We start from the raw sequence: 16,438 nt of genomic DNA, 5'->3' as shown, positions 1-16,438 counted from the left end.
GATCAGTCAGATGTAAAAACACCCAATAACACAATCTAAACAAAAGAGTTGGAATACTTCCCTGTGTCCTGGCTAGCAAACTCAATTTACTTTCTTGGTCTTAATTCAATCATCACTCATTCCTTTACTGTTTGTGGTGCATGCAAACTGACTGTTGCATTTGCCTATACAGACTAATACGTTCCATAGAGTAATTTTATATACACGGAATGCCCTGTGATGTCTTGAGGTCATAATAAATCACAAAAACTGATGCAAGTTCATTCTTTGCATTGAGCAGGAGATCCAAGTCCTATTCTTGAAAAACTCCAGTTGCTTCCTCCCATCTGGACAGAATTCAAAAGATCCCAGAGAGCCCACCCTTCAGACCACCACCTACCCACTACTACACCTAATAGCTAGTTGAGTAGCTGGAACCTGTCTGTCTCCAAGGGCATCACAGCATAATCAACCCTGATAACTATGCCTGCACTTCCCAGCACATGCCATTCACTAGTGATCCAGAGTGGCAACCTCAAAGCATTATTTCTTTCCTTGACAGATGACACTGGATCAAAATGTACTCCAACCAGGCAGTTGTCAGGTTACTCAGCACAACAAAAGATTAAATTTGGGCATTTCCAATAATGAACAAGCCCCACACTGTGTTTACTTACTCAATAAATCGGTTAACGCTGGACATATTGAGGAATCCACTGGGCATGCTGTGACTGCAGTTGATAAAAATATTAATGACCTCTTCTAAAAAAAAGCCAAAGCAAAAACATTTTCCCGAAGGATGTCGTCAGACAAAAGATTATATATAAGTTTACTTTATCTGTATCAGCTATAAGAAAAAAAAAGTAGATTCCATTCACTGAAATAAAAATTTGAAAGGAAACAGCAATGGTCCAGGTTTCATGGTAAACATATCAGTGAGACTATTAGCACTCATTAAAGTATAAATTGGACAGGAACTTCCTTCATTTATCTAAGCATTATTAAATGCAGATATCAGGAAGTCACTGTCTTGAGTTAGCCTGCTTCTCCACACACGTTTTTACACTTTTAACTCGCAGAGAGACTTGGCACTGAAACAGTGTGAAGTTGCAAAACTTTACAACTGAACTCACCAGAAAAAGTTGGGAGTTATTCATTGGAATGAATAAATATTAGCAGTACAATGGAGTCTGAATTTCTGACAAGCAAACTCTCTGGATGGAAAATTATCTGAGTCTCATTCCTTCACATTTTAATTATTGATAGAAAATTGTATAAATGAGTTGAAATAAGCTTCAAGTCTTTGCATATTTTATTTCTCTCCCATCATTCTTTTCGATCTCTTCCTTTGACTTTCTGCACATAACCTGGCAATGAGTTAACTATTTTAGTTTACATTTCCCAGTTTTGAGGGTCTGCCTCTGCAAGGATTCATTAATCTGATTGGTTCAGTAGATTGTTTGCACTGACATCAAATCTCCTGTAGAGGGTACTGTGTTAAAACAGCTTTATAAACAAAGAATTCTAGTTAAAAATTAAGCCTATGGACAGTTTATGGCCAAGTGTAACTGTGATGAATAATTAGCAGTATCAGCTTACCTCTGGCAAATTTGAGTTATAGGAACATATAGTCACCATTTATATTGTCTATGTGTTTATAACCACAAGAAATTAACTTTCAAACAAAATTTTGTTCTTGAGTAAAGTATCTAAAAATGTGCTTATTTCGGTAGATCATGTTTCCACAAACTACAATAATAACTATGTTCAAGATATGCAATGACAAAAATCAGCTTTACTATATTAATATATCTTGCATAACTGCAAATTCAAATTCTGATGCTATTGTTAGGAACATTCCATTTGATACATTCAATCTAAATAGGCCAACTACATAAAATCTCTTTTCGGGAGAGATTTAATGTCTACGAGCACCCAATAGCATGATGTCTAAAGAAAGGTCAACGGTAGGTTGAAAAAAAGGAAATCATAATCAATCAATCATTCTCAAGCCACCACCATTTGTAAAATATCACAACATGATGTTTGTCAACAGTTTTTACGGAGAAGACATCATTAGCAGATCCATTACCAGGATGCTGACACCATGAGTTTTAAGGAGGAAGTGAGGACTGCAGATGCTGGAGATCAGAGTCGAGAGTGTGGTGCTGGAAAAGCACAGCCGATCAGGCAGCATCTGATGAGCAGGAGAATCAACGCTTCAAGCATAAGCCCATCATCAGGAATGCTGATAAAGAGCTTATGCTTGAAACGTCAATTCTCCTGCTCATCGGAGCCTTTTCTAGCACCACACTCTTTGACCATGCACTTTAATGGTTATAAATGCACAAATAGTTTCAATTGCTGGTTATTGAAAGTAAACTCTCCTGATCGGAGGGAAAAACTTTAAATAAAACATGTTTTAAAAACTATTCAAAAGGATTATTAAAATTAGAAAATGCGACCATGTCACAATCAGAAAATCTTATTTGTTGAAGAGACAGCACAAATCAAAAAGTGTACACTGACATAAGCAGTGAGGCATGGGAAAAACCCTACTCACAATCTGTAAACACAGCTGATTTAGTATTGAAAATTTGTAATTTAATTTGGAAAAATATTTGCATCTATCATCAACATTTCATCAATTTTTCAGCCTACCTCACACATTAAAACTGCAATCAGTCAAGATTAGAGTGGTGCTAGAAAAGCACAGCAGGTCAGACAACATCTGAGGAGCAAGAAAATCAACGTTTCAGGTAAAAGCCCTTCATCAGAAAACGTTGCTGTCCAAAACGTCGATTTTCCTGCTTCTCAGATGCCGCCTGACCTGCTGAGCTTTTCCAGCACCACTCTAATCTCGACTCTGATCTCCAGTATCTGCAGTCCTCACTTTTGCCTTAAAACTGCAATCGTCAGTCACAGCACATGCCCAAGAGGCATGGCTCGCTGACTCTTCCTGACCTTTCATCTGTCTTCAACATGGACACTTGTAAAAATAAAGCACCTTTAATTGTTAGGCACCTCTCAGATGCTTTATAAATCAAAATTTCACACAGTCAAAAAGCTTAATTAAAGGGGTAGGTTTTAAAGAAAGTAGATAACAAAGATAGAGAGTCAGAAAGTTCCAAGTTTAAACTCTCGGTAACTAAAAACATGATCACCACTGGTGGAGACAACCACACCACTATCCTCAACCTATTGCTACCACAATCCACCTCTGCATTATGCCCACTCATCACTCTGCTTTTAACCATTGCATCAAATATCCACCACAGGGTCCTCTGTTTAATGTTCATATCAACCAAGGGTTGAATCCATAGATTCACCTCATGATTTTCATAGCTAGTTTTAAACCATTTAAATCAGCTTCCTGATAGGCACACCAACTGTTATGAAGGCCTCATGTTTAATAATTTTTAATTACTCTCTTACCACAGAGGAGGTGCCATTGCACTAGTGGTTAGCTAAGATGGTTCCACTTTTCAAAACAGGCGGTAGAGATTAACCAGGAATTACAGACTCGTGTGTCTCACATCATTGGTAGGTAAACTAGTGAAGGAAACTGAAGGAAAGAATTAATGTCCACTTGGAGAGGCAAGGTTTGATCAGGGATAACTAAGCATGGCTTTGTCAGGGGGAGATCACACCAAACATGTTTAATTGAATGGGAGGTGAGCAGGTGTGCAAATAAGAGAAATGAAGTTGAAGTATTTTATGTGGATTTCAGATTAGCCTTTGACAAGGCCCCACATAGGAGACTGAAAAAGAAAGTAAAAACATATAACATCTGGTGTACTTAGCAAGTTGGATCCAAATTGGCTTTTTGTGGTAGAACATTGAGTGTGCTAATAGAAGGCTATTGTGTGATAGGAGTCCAGTGTACAGTATTTCTAATTGTGATATGTGTAAATGATATAGAAGAAACTAATGGGGTTGGGGATTAAGCAAAGAGAGGTGTCAAGTTTGTAGATGACACAACGGTTAGCTGGGTGGTTGAAAGTGAGCAAGTGGCCTTAGGTCACACAAGCATGGGGGCAGATTGATCTGAAGTCAGATGAACAGATAACTGACACATAGCATTGAAGCATAAGGTGATGCATTTTGGAAGAAGGAACAGGGAATAGTCAAATGGATGGCAGGGCACTGGGAAGCTCAGAGAAACGGAAGAACCTTGCGGGGCCTTGTCCATGCTGTACAATTTACAAAAACAGGGAGGTTATGTGAGAACTGTACAGCACTTTGGTTAGGTCACATTAAATAATCACTGTGTAAGAGTATGAAAAAAACAAAAAAAGTTAGTAAGTGATGGTGTTCCTCTGGAGAGTGCAGAAACAGAAGCTGAATAACCTCCTTCGAAAGTAAAACACTTTGTGATTCTGTGAGAATGGAAGACCTATCCTGGAGTGATTTATGAAAAGTAACCAAAGCTAAGCTATTAGCATTAGCAGACTAGTTGAAGTTTGAATTTTAAAAAGAGGTAAAGAAAGCAGACACTGGAATATTTACATAGCATTTGAAATTGGCTAGGGACAAGAAAATTGAGTCAAGATTAGAGTGGTGCTGGAAATGTACAGCAGGTCAGGCAGCATCCGAGGAGCAGGAAAATCGACGTATCGGGCAGGAGCCCTTCATCAGGATGCTGCCTGACCTGCTGTACATTTCCAGCACCACTCTCATCTTGACTAATCTCCAGCATCTGCAGGCCTCACTTTTGCCTACAGGAAAATTGAATCAAATTAGACAGAATTCAGTTGCTGATGAAGGAGCTTGAATTAAAAAATGAAAAAATAAATTTAAAAACCTTAAATATGGAAAAAGTAGAGAATTTAAGAGAAATGAATGGGGGAAAGAAAAAGGAAAGTGCTTAAAAGGCTGAAATTGGAATTATGAAAGGAAGAGAAAGGAAAATGAAGAAGCGAGGCAGGAAAGAGAAAGGGAATACCTGCTTAGAAAGCTCAAAAAGAAAAAGCTGAATGTCTTAAGCTCAAGAACATTCCCTAATGGGGCAGAATGTAAGGGCAACCCAAAACGTAGCAGGAAACTGTATCAATTTGTGCAAGACCTCTAAAAGTCTGACAAAAAAGGGACTTTAAATGATTTTTCACCTTGTTTTGCCAAGTTAAACAGATGAGGTGGCCAAAAGTTAACCGGAGCTGGTCATGAAAAGTAGGGAGAACAGAAGTTTGTGCTTTGTTTTCCAAGGAGGCTGCGACACAGATTATGGATGGCAAACAAAAGACTACTCTCAATGCATATAGTTGGCCTGAGACTTACAGACAAAACTTTAATCATGGGCCAAAAGATCCAGGTACAAGTTCCACCTGCCTTAGACAGATGCCTGAACAGGTTGATTAAGAATAACCAGAAATAGAATGCTTATTTAACAAGCGCTCCTGTGGTGCAGTGGTAATTCCCTTGCGCTGGATCAAAAGGCCTGGCTTTTAAGTCCCACTGTTCCAGGAGACATGTTACAACATGCTTAAACAGGTTGACTAAAAATATCAATAATTGTTATCCAGGATAGTAGTAAATTAGCATCCAGCACAAATTTGAAAAGTCAAACATAATTCCATAATAAAACAAATCAAAGTAAACAGAGTCCAGAAATGTGCAGTTAGCTGGATTGGACATGCTAAATTGCCCTGTACTATGCAGGGTTGTGCAGGCTAAGTGCCGTAGTAAGTGTGGGGTTATGGAGACAGGTTGGGAGTCTGAGTGGGATGCTCTTTGGAGGGTCAGTGCAGACCTAATGGGCCAAATAGCCTCTATCTGCACTGTGGGGATTCAATGATTATATGAAATATATTTACTGGAAGAATGAATGAGTAAAAAAAACAGTTGGGTGCATACAAATACCAAGACTTCTAATTAATATTTTACTTCAATGCTTGCAGTTCCTCTCCCAACACCTTCACTCAAATTTCTCCTCCTTAGAAGCAAAAACTTCCCTTACAAATGTGTTGATGTTGAGAAATTACTGTATTACCATCATGCAAAATAGAATTGACATACATGATGATTCATTACATCTGACAGACACATCATTCACATTTTATCAAGTTCTGAAAAAGCCTGGTGTATAATTCCAAGGAGTTCCTTTATTTACGAATTACAAAGTTATGTTTTATTATTACATGATTCACACATTAAATTCACCTACCTCACGCAACTCCAACCGTTGAGACACGGCCTCCAAGCATTCCTGTCCAGTACTCTCCATGGAGAACGTGCATTCAATGACACTGCTATCCAGCAGCTGTATGCGTGTCACAAAGCAGTTCTTGCTCAGAACATTGTACCGTCTGGTCCTCCTCAATTTCAGCCTGAAAGGCATGGCTCACTAGCCTCCAAAACTGCCTCTCCCAGAATGGAATCCTTCAAACTGTTTGCCTGTTGTCTCACAGCTCCTGTCCTGCTGAGGGTGAAAACAGCTACCCCTTTCCTGGTGACATTTAAATATTTCAGACTTCCTGTGAACAACAAGATTGGGATAAGGTTAGAATCATGTTTGAAAGGGCAGTTTTGAACATAATGTTAAAGCTAGAAACAAAGAATATTGAAACATCTACAAGACTCATCTTAATACAGGGAAATCCAATTCTTGCAATGAAAATAGATCTTTCTTTCATAATGAACATATAAACTCAATACATACGTGTGCCATAAGATAGTTTACGAACAAGTACAGGTTGCTTTCAGAAAAGGTGATCAATTCTGGAGAATTCATTTCTTGAGCACTTTTTGAATCCGGTGTAGAATTTAATGCACTTAACAGTCAGTTTGGAGAATTATCAGGGCACTTCAGCACTCGAAGATGTTTGTCTCATCCCAAATCAATCGCAGGGCAGTATAAATTGGCAACAGCAATCAGGGAAAGTCACTGGAGGTCAGCTTTTGAGGGGGAAGAATATTCACTAATATTGTAGTGATGTCTCAATAAGACAAGATAGCTTTTTATTGTTCAAAAGAACTTGGTTTCACCAGCTAAGCCAGCAGCTGTTGCTCATTTCTAACTGCTCAAGAGACACAGAGAGAGACAGAGACAGAGACAGAGACAGATGGACAGTCAGCTTCTTAAACCACTGCCATCCTTACAGTGTAGAGATACATAAAGTGCTATTAAGAAGGCAGTTCCAGGATTTTGACCCAACAACAGTGAAGAAACAGCAATAAAGTTCCAAGTCAAGGCAGTAGGAGGCTTGGAAGTGAACTCATAGGTGGCACTGTTGTCATTTATCTGTTGCCCTTCTAGGTCGGAGCTGACAGAATTGGAAGGTGCTGACAAAGTTGTCTTGATGAGTTACTGCTCTGCAACCTTTTGCTTGCACACACTGCTGCCACTGTGTCGATGATGAGGGAGTGGATGGGATGCCAATCAGTTTGGTGAGGGGGGGGGGGGGGGAGGTGGAAATAGGGGGTGAGGTTACTGTGTCATAAATAGTGCTGAGTTTCTGGAGTGCTTTTACAGCTACATCCATCCAGGTACATTGAGAGTTTTCCAGCACACTTGAACTCTGCAGATGATGGACAGGCCATCATCTCATACAACCACTGTTTACATGGCTGGCTCAATTCAGTTCTCCTGATCAATGGAAATCCTCAAGATGCCGATCCTGGAATATTTAGCAACCAAGGACAATTGTTGGGTTCTCTTTCTGGAGATGGCCATTACCTGGAAAATATGTAGCTACTTGCCATTTAATCACCCCAAGCCTGGATGTTGTTCAGATCTTGCTGCAATTGGACATAACTGCTTCAGTAGCTAAGGAGTCATGAATGATGCTGTATATTCTACAATTATCAGGGAACATCCCAAAGTCTGACCTTATGATGGAGGGAAGGTCACTGATAAAGCAGTTGAAGATAGTTGGGCCGAGAACACTGCCCTGTGGAATTCTTGCAGAGCTGCCCTAGAGCTGAGATAACTAACTTCAACAATAACTATCTTTCTTTGGTCAGATAGGAGACCAACCAAAAGAGAATTTTCCCTTCAATTCCCATTGATTCCAGTTTTTCTAGAGCTCCTCTATGTCAAACTCACTCAAATATTGTCTTGCTTTCAAATTGTCAAGACTTGGACCAAACTGTAATGAGGCCAGGAGCTGAGTGGCCCTGCTGGAACCTAAATTAACATCAATGAGCAGGTTATTCCTGAGCAAGTACAGCTAGATTGCACTGTTGGCATATTCTTCTATCACTTTGCAGATGATCGAGAGACAGAACAGTGATTGGTCAGGTCGGATTTATCCCACTTTTTGTGGACAAGTCAGGCAATTTTCCACATTCCCAGATAGGTGTTGGGCTTTAGGTTAAAAACAAAGTTTGGCTAGAAGCACGTCTGCCATACACATTTTGAGCGCAATTGCCAGAATGTTGTCAAGACATGTACCCTTCAAGTATTTAGTGCCCTCAGCTTTTCCTTGATGTCACATGGCATGCATCAAATTGATTAAAGACTGGCCTCTGAGGCAATTGACCTCAGGAGGAGACGGAGATGGATCATCCACTCAGCATACTTGCTGAAGGTGGATGTAAATAAATTGAATCTCATCTCATCTTTTGAGCTGACACAGGGTTCCTCCATCACTGATGAATGGGGACTACTTGTGAAGTCTGTTCCTTCTGTTAGTTATTTATTTAAATTGTCTACCACCACTCACAACCGGAGGTGGCAGGGGTGCTAAGCTTAGATCTGATGTATTGGTTGTAGTCAGAGCCAAAAGGTAGTAGACTGGTTTAATGTTGATATTAACAGTAGGGCAAGATTTTAAATGATTCAAAACCGATCCATTAACTAGGGTTATAAAGCACATTCCTGTGTAAACATGTTCCATTCTTAACCCACATTCTTTATGCATTCTAGTAACCTATCATATTAACTGCATATCATAAAGCTATAAGAAGTCCATTATAAAGTCCTGTTAGATGTTGAGAAATGTTACAATACCATCAAAGGATTTTTAAAATACTATTGTGTATTTAATGAATTTGGGGTAAGCTAGCTTGAATAAATGATTTATCAGGAATTATTTTCTGTCTGCAAATCTTCAATTGCCAACAATGGTATGGCATTAGATTATTAACTCCGATTTGATAGCTCAGGTGGTGGCCCTTTGGCCCATCATGTCCATGCTGGTTACCAAAAGATCTGAACACACTAATCCCGTTTTCCAGTTTTTGGCCTATAGTGCTGGAGGGTATGGCAACACAAGTGAAGATCTAAGTGCTGCGTAAATGTTGAAAGTGTTTCTGATTCAACCACGTTTTCAAGCAGTGAGTTCTAGCCTCTCACCACCCTCAGTGAAAGTATTTCTGAACTCTAAGCCTTCTACATCTTACTCTAAATCCATACCCTCTGATTATTAACTCTCTACTAATAGAAAAAATGCTTTCCTATCAACACCATGTCTCTCAATCGTATAAATCTCTATCAGGTCCTTTCTCAACTTGTGCCTCTCCAAGATTCATGCACACTAAGTGCCTCTGACCATTTTGGGAAAGCAAATCTTAGCAGGGCTTATACACATAATGGAAATGTGTTGCTGGAAAAGCGCAGCAGGTCAGGAAGGCCCTAGGGAGTGTTGCTGAACAAAGAGACCTTAGAGTGCAGGGTCATAGCTCCTTGAAAGTAGAGTCACAGGTAGATAGGATAGTGAATGCAGCGTTTGGTTTGCTTTCCTTTATTGGTCAGAATACTGAGTACAGGAGTTGGGAGGTCATGTTGCAGCTGTACAGGACATTGGTTAGACCGCTGTTGAAATATTGCGTGCAATTCTGGTCTTCTTCCTATTGGAAAGATGTTGTGAAACTTGAAAGGATTCAGAAAAGATTTACAAGGATGTTGCCAGGGTTGGAGGATTTGAGCTATAGGGAGAGGCTGAACAGGCTGGGGCTGTTTTCCCTGGAGCGTCGGAAGCGGAGGAGTGACCTTATAGAGGTTTACAAAATTATGAGGGACTTGGATAGGATAAATAGACGGAGTCTTTTCCCTGGGGTAGGGGAGTCCAGAACTAGAGGGCATAGGTTTAGGGTGAGAGGGGAAAGATAAAAAAAAAGTGACCTAAGGGGAAACTTTTTCACGCAGAGGGTGGTACATGGTGGAGGCTGATACAATTGCAGCATTTAAGAGGCATTTGGATGGGTATATGAATAGGAAGGGTTTGGAGGGATATGGGCCAGATGCTGGCAGGTGGGACTAGATTGGGTTGGGATATCTGGTCGGCATGGACGGGTTGGACCGAAGGGTCTGTTTCCATGCTGTACATCTCTATGACTCTGTTTATGTGGCTCGTCAGCTAAGTTCCAAGTCAACAGTGAACTCCAGATGTTGATGTGGTAATTCAACAATAGTAATACCATTGAACATCAAGGGAAATGGTTATATTCCCTCAATTAAAATGGTCATGACTAGGCATTTCTGCAATACAAATGTAATTGGTCACTTGCCAGCCCAAACTAGAATGTGTTACATTTCTGTACAGACTGCTTCAGTGTCTGAGAAGTTGTAAATGGAACCAAACACTCTGAAATTGTGACTGAGAAATCATTGATGGAAGAAAATAAGCTGATTGAATCTCGGTCACCAACTGCATAAAGTTCCTCAGCGTGATGTCCTGGGATTGAGATGATTGACCTGTAACAACCAGAATTGTTTTTGTATTGGCTATAATTCCAACCAGTTGAGAAATTTTCCTTGGTGATTCTCATTGACTTCAATTTTACAAGGTCTCCTCGTTGCCCCATTGGGGTCAAATATTGCCTTGACATCCTGGGCAGACACAGCAGGCCAGGCAGCATCGGAGGAGCAGGAGAATCGACGTTTCGGGCATAAGCCCTTCTTCAGGGATGAGGGTTGGACCGAAGGGTCTGTTTCCATGCTGTACATCTCTATGACTCTGTTTATGTGGCTAGTCAGCCAAGTTCCAAGTCAACAGTGAACTCCAGATGTTGATGATGTGGAAATTCAACAATAGTAGTACCATTGAAGAAGGGCTTCCTGAAGAAGGGCTTATGCCCGAAACGTCGATTCTCCTGCTCCTTGGATGCTGCCTGGCCTGCTGTGTTTTTCCAGCACCACATTTTTCAACTCTGGTACTCCAGCATCTGCAGTCCTCACTTTATCCTGGGCAGACACTCCAATCTCACTTATCTATGGAATTAAGCTCCTTTTTCAATGTTTGGACCAAAGTATTTTCAAGGTCTGCAATCCTGTGGTCTAGGCAGAATCCAAAATGAGCAATGATGAGCAAATTATCACTAAGTTCCTGGTCCTAAACAACTGTGTCAATAACACCTTCCACTGCCTTCTTGATGACTGAGTAGACTGATGGGGCAGAAATTGGCCATTTTGGATTTGCCCTTTTTTTGTGGCTAGGATAGAAGTTGGTGATTTTCCACTTTGCTGTCTAGATGCCAGTGTTGTAGTGTACTGGAACAGCTTAGCTGGAAATGGAAACTGGTTCTGGCATTCAAATCTCCAGCATTTACAGCTAGGTTGCTGTCAGGACTGATAGTCTTTTCAAAATAAGTGTGCTTAGCAGTTTGTTAAGATCAAGTGCAGCAAATAGAATTGGATAAAGACTGGTATCTGTGATGAAAGAGAAGTTGGAAGATGGCAGAGATGCATCATTGATTTGGCAGTTGTGGCTGAAGACAGCTGAAAATGCAGTAGTCAGGTGTTTACTGACTTCCAATTTTGAGGATAAGGATGTTAATGAAACCTCCTCCATCAACTATTCAATTATTCATCACCACTCATGACTGGCTGCACCAGACAGGAATGCAGAATTCAGAGCTGGTCCATTAATTGTGGGATTTCTTGGCTCAGTCCACAACAATCCACTACAGCTGTTTAGCATGCACATGATTCTGTGTTCATCAAGTTACAACTCATTTTTGGTAATGGAATAAGTCAGAGTGCGGGGACTCCTAACTCTGGTAGTCCTGAAGCATGAATTCCTTGAGGCCCGGGTCACATTGCAAAAGCCCTGGAGCTGGTTTTGAAGATCCCTTGCACAGAAGATGAACTCTATTAATGTAATTTCTTTTCATTCTTTTGTAGCTCAAAATGGGACTGTATTATGATAAAAAAAACACCACTGTATTTTTCTAAATATAAATGTTACAACAAATAACTTATAACTCAAAAGAAAATGGATGGGAATGGTAAAGTGATGGACATGCTGCTCCAGGTGGTTACAGACTGTAATTCAACAATCATTCCACTGTTCATGGTCCATAGTAACTCAGATTCACAGTTTTGAACCACAAATCTGTTCAAAACCTATTCTTTCTTTTTGTATAGAACATAATGGCATGCATTCTCAGTGCAAAAATGGAAATTCATCAAGGAAAGTATGGTGGTCACTGCTACTGGCCTTGTCCTGTATGGTTCAGCTGTGACAGGCAGGTTGCAGAAGATGAAATCATGTAGATTTTTCCCTCCTGTTGGTTATCTCAACATTTACTGCAGGCCCAGTTCAGCAGATTTACAGGATTTAACCGGCTAGGTCAACAGCACTGATCTTGAGCCATTCATGGTGTATGAAATTCACCACCAAGAGTACATTCTGTGCCCTCCCATCATCAGTGATTCCTTAAATTTATATTCAATATGAAGGAGTAATGATTAATCAGTTTTTGGATGTGCATGCATGTGTTGGTTAACAACAGAAGCTTTCCTTACTGATGTTTGCTCTGATACCATGTGGCTTCATTGGGTTTACAGTCAACGTAGAGGATTCCTGAAGCCATACTCACCTGGTTGTAAACCATTCTGGCACCAATTGTTGTGGTCCAACTTGCTGGTCGGCCAAGACATTTCCAGACAAAAATTGGCAGAATCCAGGATATTAGTTGAAAGGTATGATACAGTATTACTACATGGGACAGCTCTCCGAATATTGGCACACGTGTCCAATCATTATTGTTGGAGGACTACTAGTGGGATTGGTTCTCACGATTAGTTTATTTTACTTATAACCATGCAACTGAAGTACACTCATCAATTAACCTATTATATTTTGCTTACTTGTTCCTGGAGATGTTAGTACTGTAATACGTGGCTCAACTTAGCTCAATTTGACAAAGAAATACACAGAGTTTGAACAGAAGGAACACACTCATGGGTTGAGTACAGGGCAAATGCCAAGAGATCCTATTTTAGCCGATTTTTATTTCAGAGAGCTACACTGAGAGCTTCACATTCATATGCGCTCAACCCATTAAATCTAAACACCAAGTTTTTGGTAATCAATAAAAGGAGAGCTAGAAGTGGTATTACTGCCATAAGGCAAGAAAAAGTAAGTAGCAGCTGTATTGTGCATTATCTTTGTTTTAAATTCAAAGTTTTAGAAGAGAAGAGGTTACAGTTAACTGATTGTAATCTTTGTATTAGAGTTAACTTTGTAACAATAGTTTAATTTGTAATTGTAATCCTTTTATTACTTAAGTCGATGTAGTGACTAAATGTATAGCATCTCACTACCTCAACATTTATACATTGTTTATTATGTAACATTACTTTACACATACTTTGTAGAACCTAAGTAGTATCTACTTCGTAATTTGTCTTCATTTGTCCTTCGTAGACTTTTGTAATTGTGTTTTATAGGATTAAGACTACAAACAACATTTTTTGCTACGTTCTTGGTTTTAAAAAGAAAAGTAACCCATTCCAGACAGCAAAAATAAAATTGCCTAACAATTGGGGCGGCATAATGGCTCAGTGATTAGCACTGGGTCCCAGGTTCGATTCCAGCCTCAGGTGACTGTGTGGAGTTTGCACATTTTCCCCGTGTCTGCGTGGGTTCCTCCGGGTGCTCCAGTTTCCTCCCATAGTCCAAAGATGCGCAGGTCAGGTGAATTGGCTCTGCTAAATTGCCCATAGTGTTAGCTGCATTAGTCAGAGGGAAATGGGTCTTGGTGGGTTACTCTTCGGAGGGTCGGTGTGGATTGGTTGGGCCGAAGGGCCTGTTTCCACACTGTAGGGGAATCTAATCTAATCAAATCAAATGACTTCTTAAATTTGATTTAAAGAAAGGCTTGCACTAATTAAGCAAACCCTGAGACTATGACTTCAGAGTATCAATCATGAGGACATGACAACATACTTCAGTAACCGAAACAAATGGGCAAAGAGATCATAAAATATCTTTTACTTTAGCAAGCAATCATAAAAGAATAGAGACTGACTATAAATGAGAAATGTGGTCCTGAGTAATGGAGCTTCAAAAGGGAACCTATCAGGATAGGTTGGGGGATGACAACATCATCTTAAAGGGACCATTACAGATTGATCCTGCACTCCTAACCTAATTAGAAAGGAGTTTTGTCTCACCTAGGCCATTCAGAATGCAATAAAGTCATTGATCATGTTGCGGGTGTGGTGTGGAAAGAGTTAGCAACTGTAACTTCCAGTGCAAAGGTGCACACCTAGTTTGAATTTGCTATCCAATTAAAAAGCAGAACTGCCCAGAGGAATTGGAACAGACCAGAGGTTGTGTCAACCCTGCATCTTAAGCCAAACTGGAAAGCAAGAACCACAGTACACCCAAAGAGTCCTGCTCTGTTAAATGTTACTTTATGAAATTAAGTAACAATTCCTGAGTTACCTCATTAGACTGTCTTTTGTTGCCTGAATAATTAGTCCCAGCCAGACATATATAAAAAATGGGATTTGATTCTAAATTGTAGTCTAAAACTTACAATGTGGAGGATTTCACAAGGTGAACTGGGCTGGGTGCCCTGTACTATGCAAGATGATTATCAAGTTCTATTCTTATACTCTTTTATCATAGTTGTCCTGCATGACACAAAAACTCATCTTACAATCTGTGCTTTGCATTCTACAACTAGGGCTTTTAGATTGGATACTTTGCATACAAAATTGCCATTTGTTTGATTATATATTAAAATGAAATTAGAGTACATCATGGCATCCAATTTGACTTTGCACACTTCATACAGGTGACAGACAACTTTAAAATATCAGGCGCAATCTGAAACTTCAATTTCAATCTGCAAAATTATTTGACCATACAACAATCAATTAAACAACAAAAACAAAGATCTGTGGATGCTGGAAATCAGAAACATAAACAGTAATTCCTGGAGAAACTCAGCAGGTCTGGCAGCATCTTTGTGGAGAAAGCAGAGTGAACATTTCAGGTCCACTGACCCTTCTTCAGAAGTGTTCTGAAGAAGGGGTCACTGGACTCAATGATAACTCTGTTTTCTCTCCACAGATGCTACCAGACCTGCCGAGTTTCTCCAACAATTTCTGTTTTTGCAACAAGTGATTAACCTAACCTCAGGCTATGTTTACTTTCAGCAATTAGATTTGCTAGCTTAAATAACGGCCATCTTGTGCTCCAGGTTGGCAGCACTATGCATTATGTTTCGTAAACTAGTACGATTCAAATATAGCAAACTACCACTGCAATTCTAAAACCATATAAATTTACTTTATACAGAAAACATTACATATTAAGTGGCATATCAATACATTTTAGCATGCTTTCTGTTGCATGTTTCAATGTCATATTGCATGAAATTTGTTGCAGTGATTATGTTCCATTTTATTTCACAAAACAACGTCTGATCACAGCTAGATATACATCATTAAGCAGTAGGAAATGAAAACCAACAACCATCAAATAAAATGGTAAGTAAATGGGTGAACTAACCTTTACAATTGCAAATATTTTGATTATTTTTCCTCCCTTTAGACAAATGACTGGTTTTATCCACAGTCAAATCTCAGTAGAGACAATGTAGTAAATTTCTAGTCCTGGACTAATAGTAGTATATCTTTAGAAATTCATTTTACAGGGGAATTGAAGAACAGGATTTACACACAACCAATTCAAGTTAGAAAATCAATAACAAGGTAATTAAGCTGAACTGACAAGATAATAATTCAGCTTCAGCTGTTGTACTGCATCCAGTTCTAGGCATTGCATTTTCAAAAAGGATATGAAGCTGTTAGGGAACATGCAGTAGAGGTTTACAACAGTGAAGCTTCTCATCTTTGGAGCCAGTTATGAAGATAGATAATCTTCTCTTCTTTGAGGAGAACAGAGCAGAGATCTGATTAAAGTATTCAAACTTAGGAGCAATTTAGTCACAGTAACTAGGGAAAGAATGTTCCCACTCATGAAATTATTAAGAAACAGAGGGTACATATTTAAAGTAATGGTTGAAAAATGCAAGAGGTACTGTGTGTGAGTATCTGGATGGTACTATCCAAGCATGTTCAATTGATGCATTCAAGAAATTTGAAGATTACAGGAAGAATAATGTAAGCAATGGCACTAAGTGAGAATCTCATTTGAAGAGTTGGCGCAGACTTGATAGGCTGAATGGTCTCCTCCTATGTAGCAACTGTGATATACCAGTAAAAATGTTGAGAATAAATTTAACTGTGGAATCGTTCATTATACCTATGCATTCCTCC

General features: G+C 39.5%; 1 protein-coding gene across 7 annotated transcripts in view; it reads right to left on the bottom strand.

The window, feature by feature from the left end:
- The window catches only part of LOC122552829 (tyrosine-protein phosphatase non-receptor type 14-like), a 272,039-nt gene that overhangs the window by 165,750 nt on the left and 89,851 nt on the right, over window positions 1-16,438 (bottom strand). For all 7 annotated transcript variants that reach the window (XM_087991330.1, XM_043695821.2, XM_043695830.2 and 4 more), the window contains one exon: window positions 6,143-6,452. In XM_087991330.1, the coding sequence (XP_087847456.1) occupies window positions 6,143-6,316 (174 nt within the window). In that variant the 5' untranslated portion in view covers window positions 6,317-6,452. The remainder of the gene's footprint in view (window positions 1-6,142; window positions 6,453-16,438) is intronic.

Source organism: Chiloscyllium plagiosum, unplaced genomic scaffold (assembly GCF_037043375.1).
Source record: "Chiloscyllium plagiosum isolate Xiang-an unplaced genomic scaffold, Cpla_swu_hap1 HiC_scaffold_10, whole genome shotgun sequence".
NCBI lineage: Eukaryota > Metazoa > Chordata > Chondrichthyes > Orectolobiformes > Hemiscylliidae > Chiloscyllium > Chiloscyllium plagiosum.
Note: the sequence above shows the minus strand (reverse complement) of the source record. Positions and strands in the feature narration are given on the sequence as shown.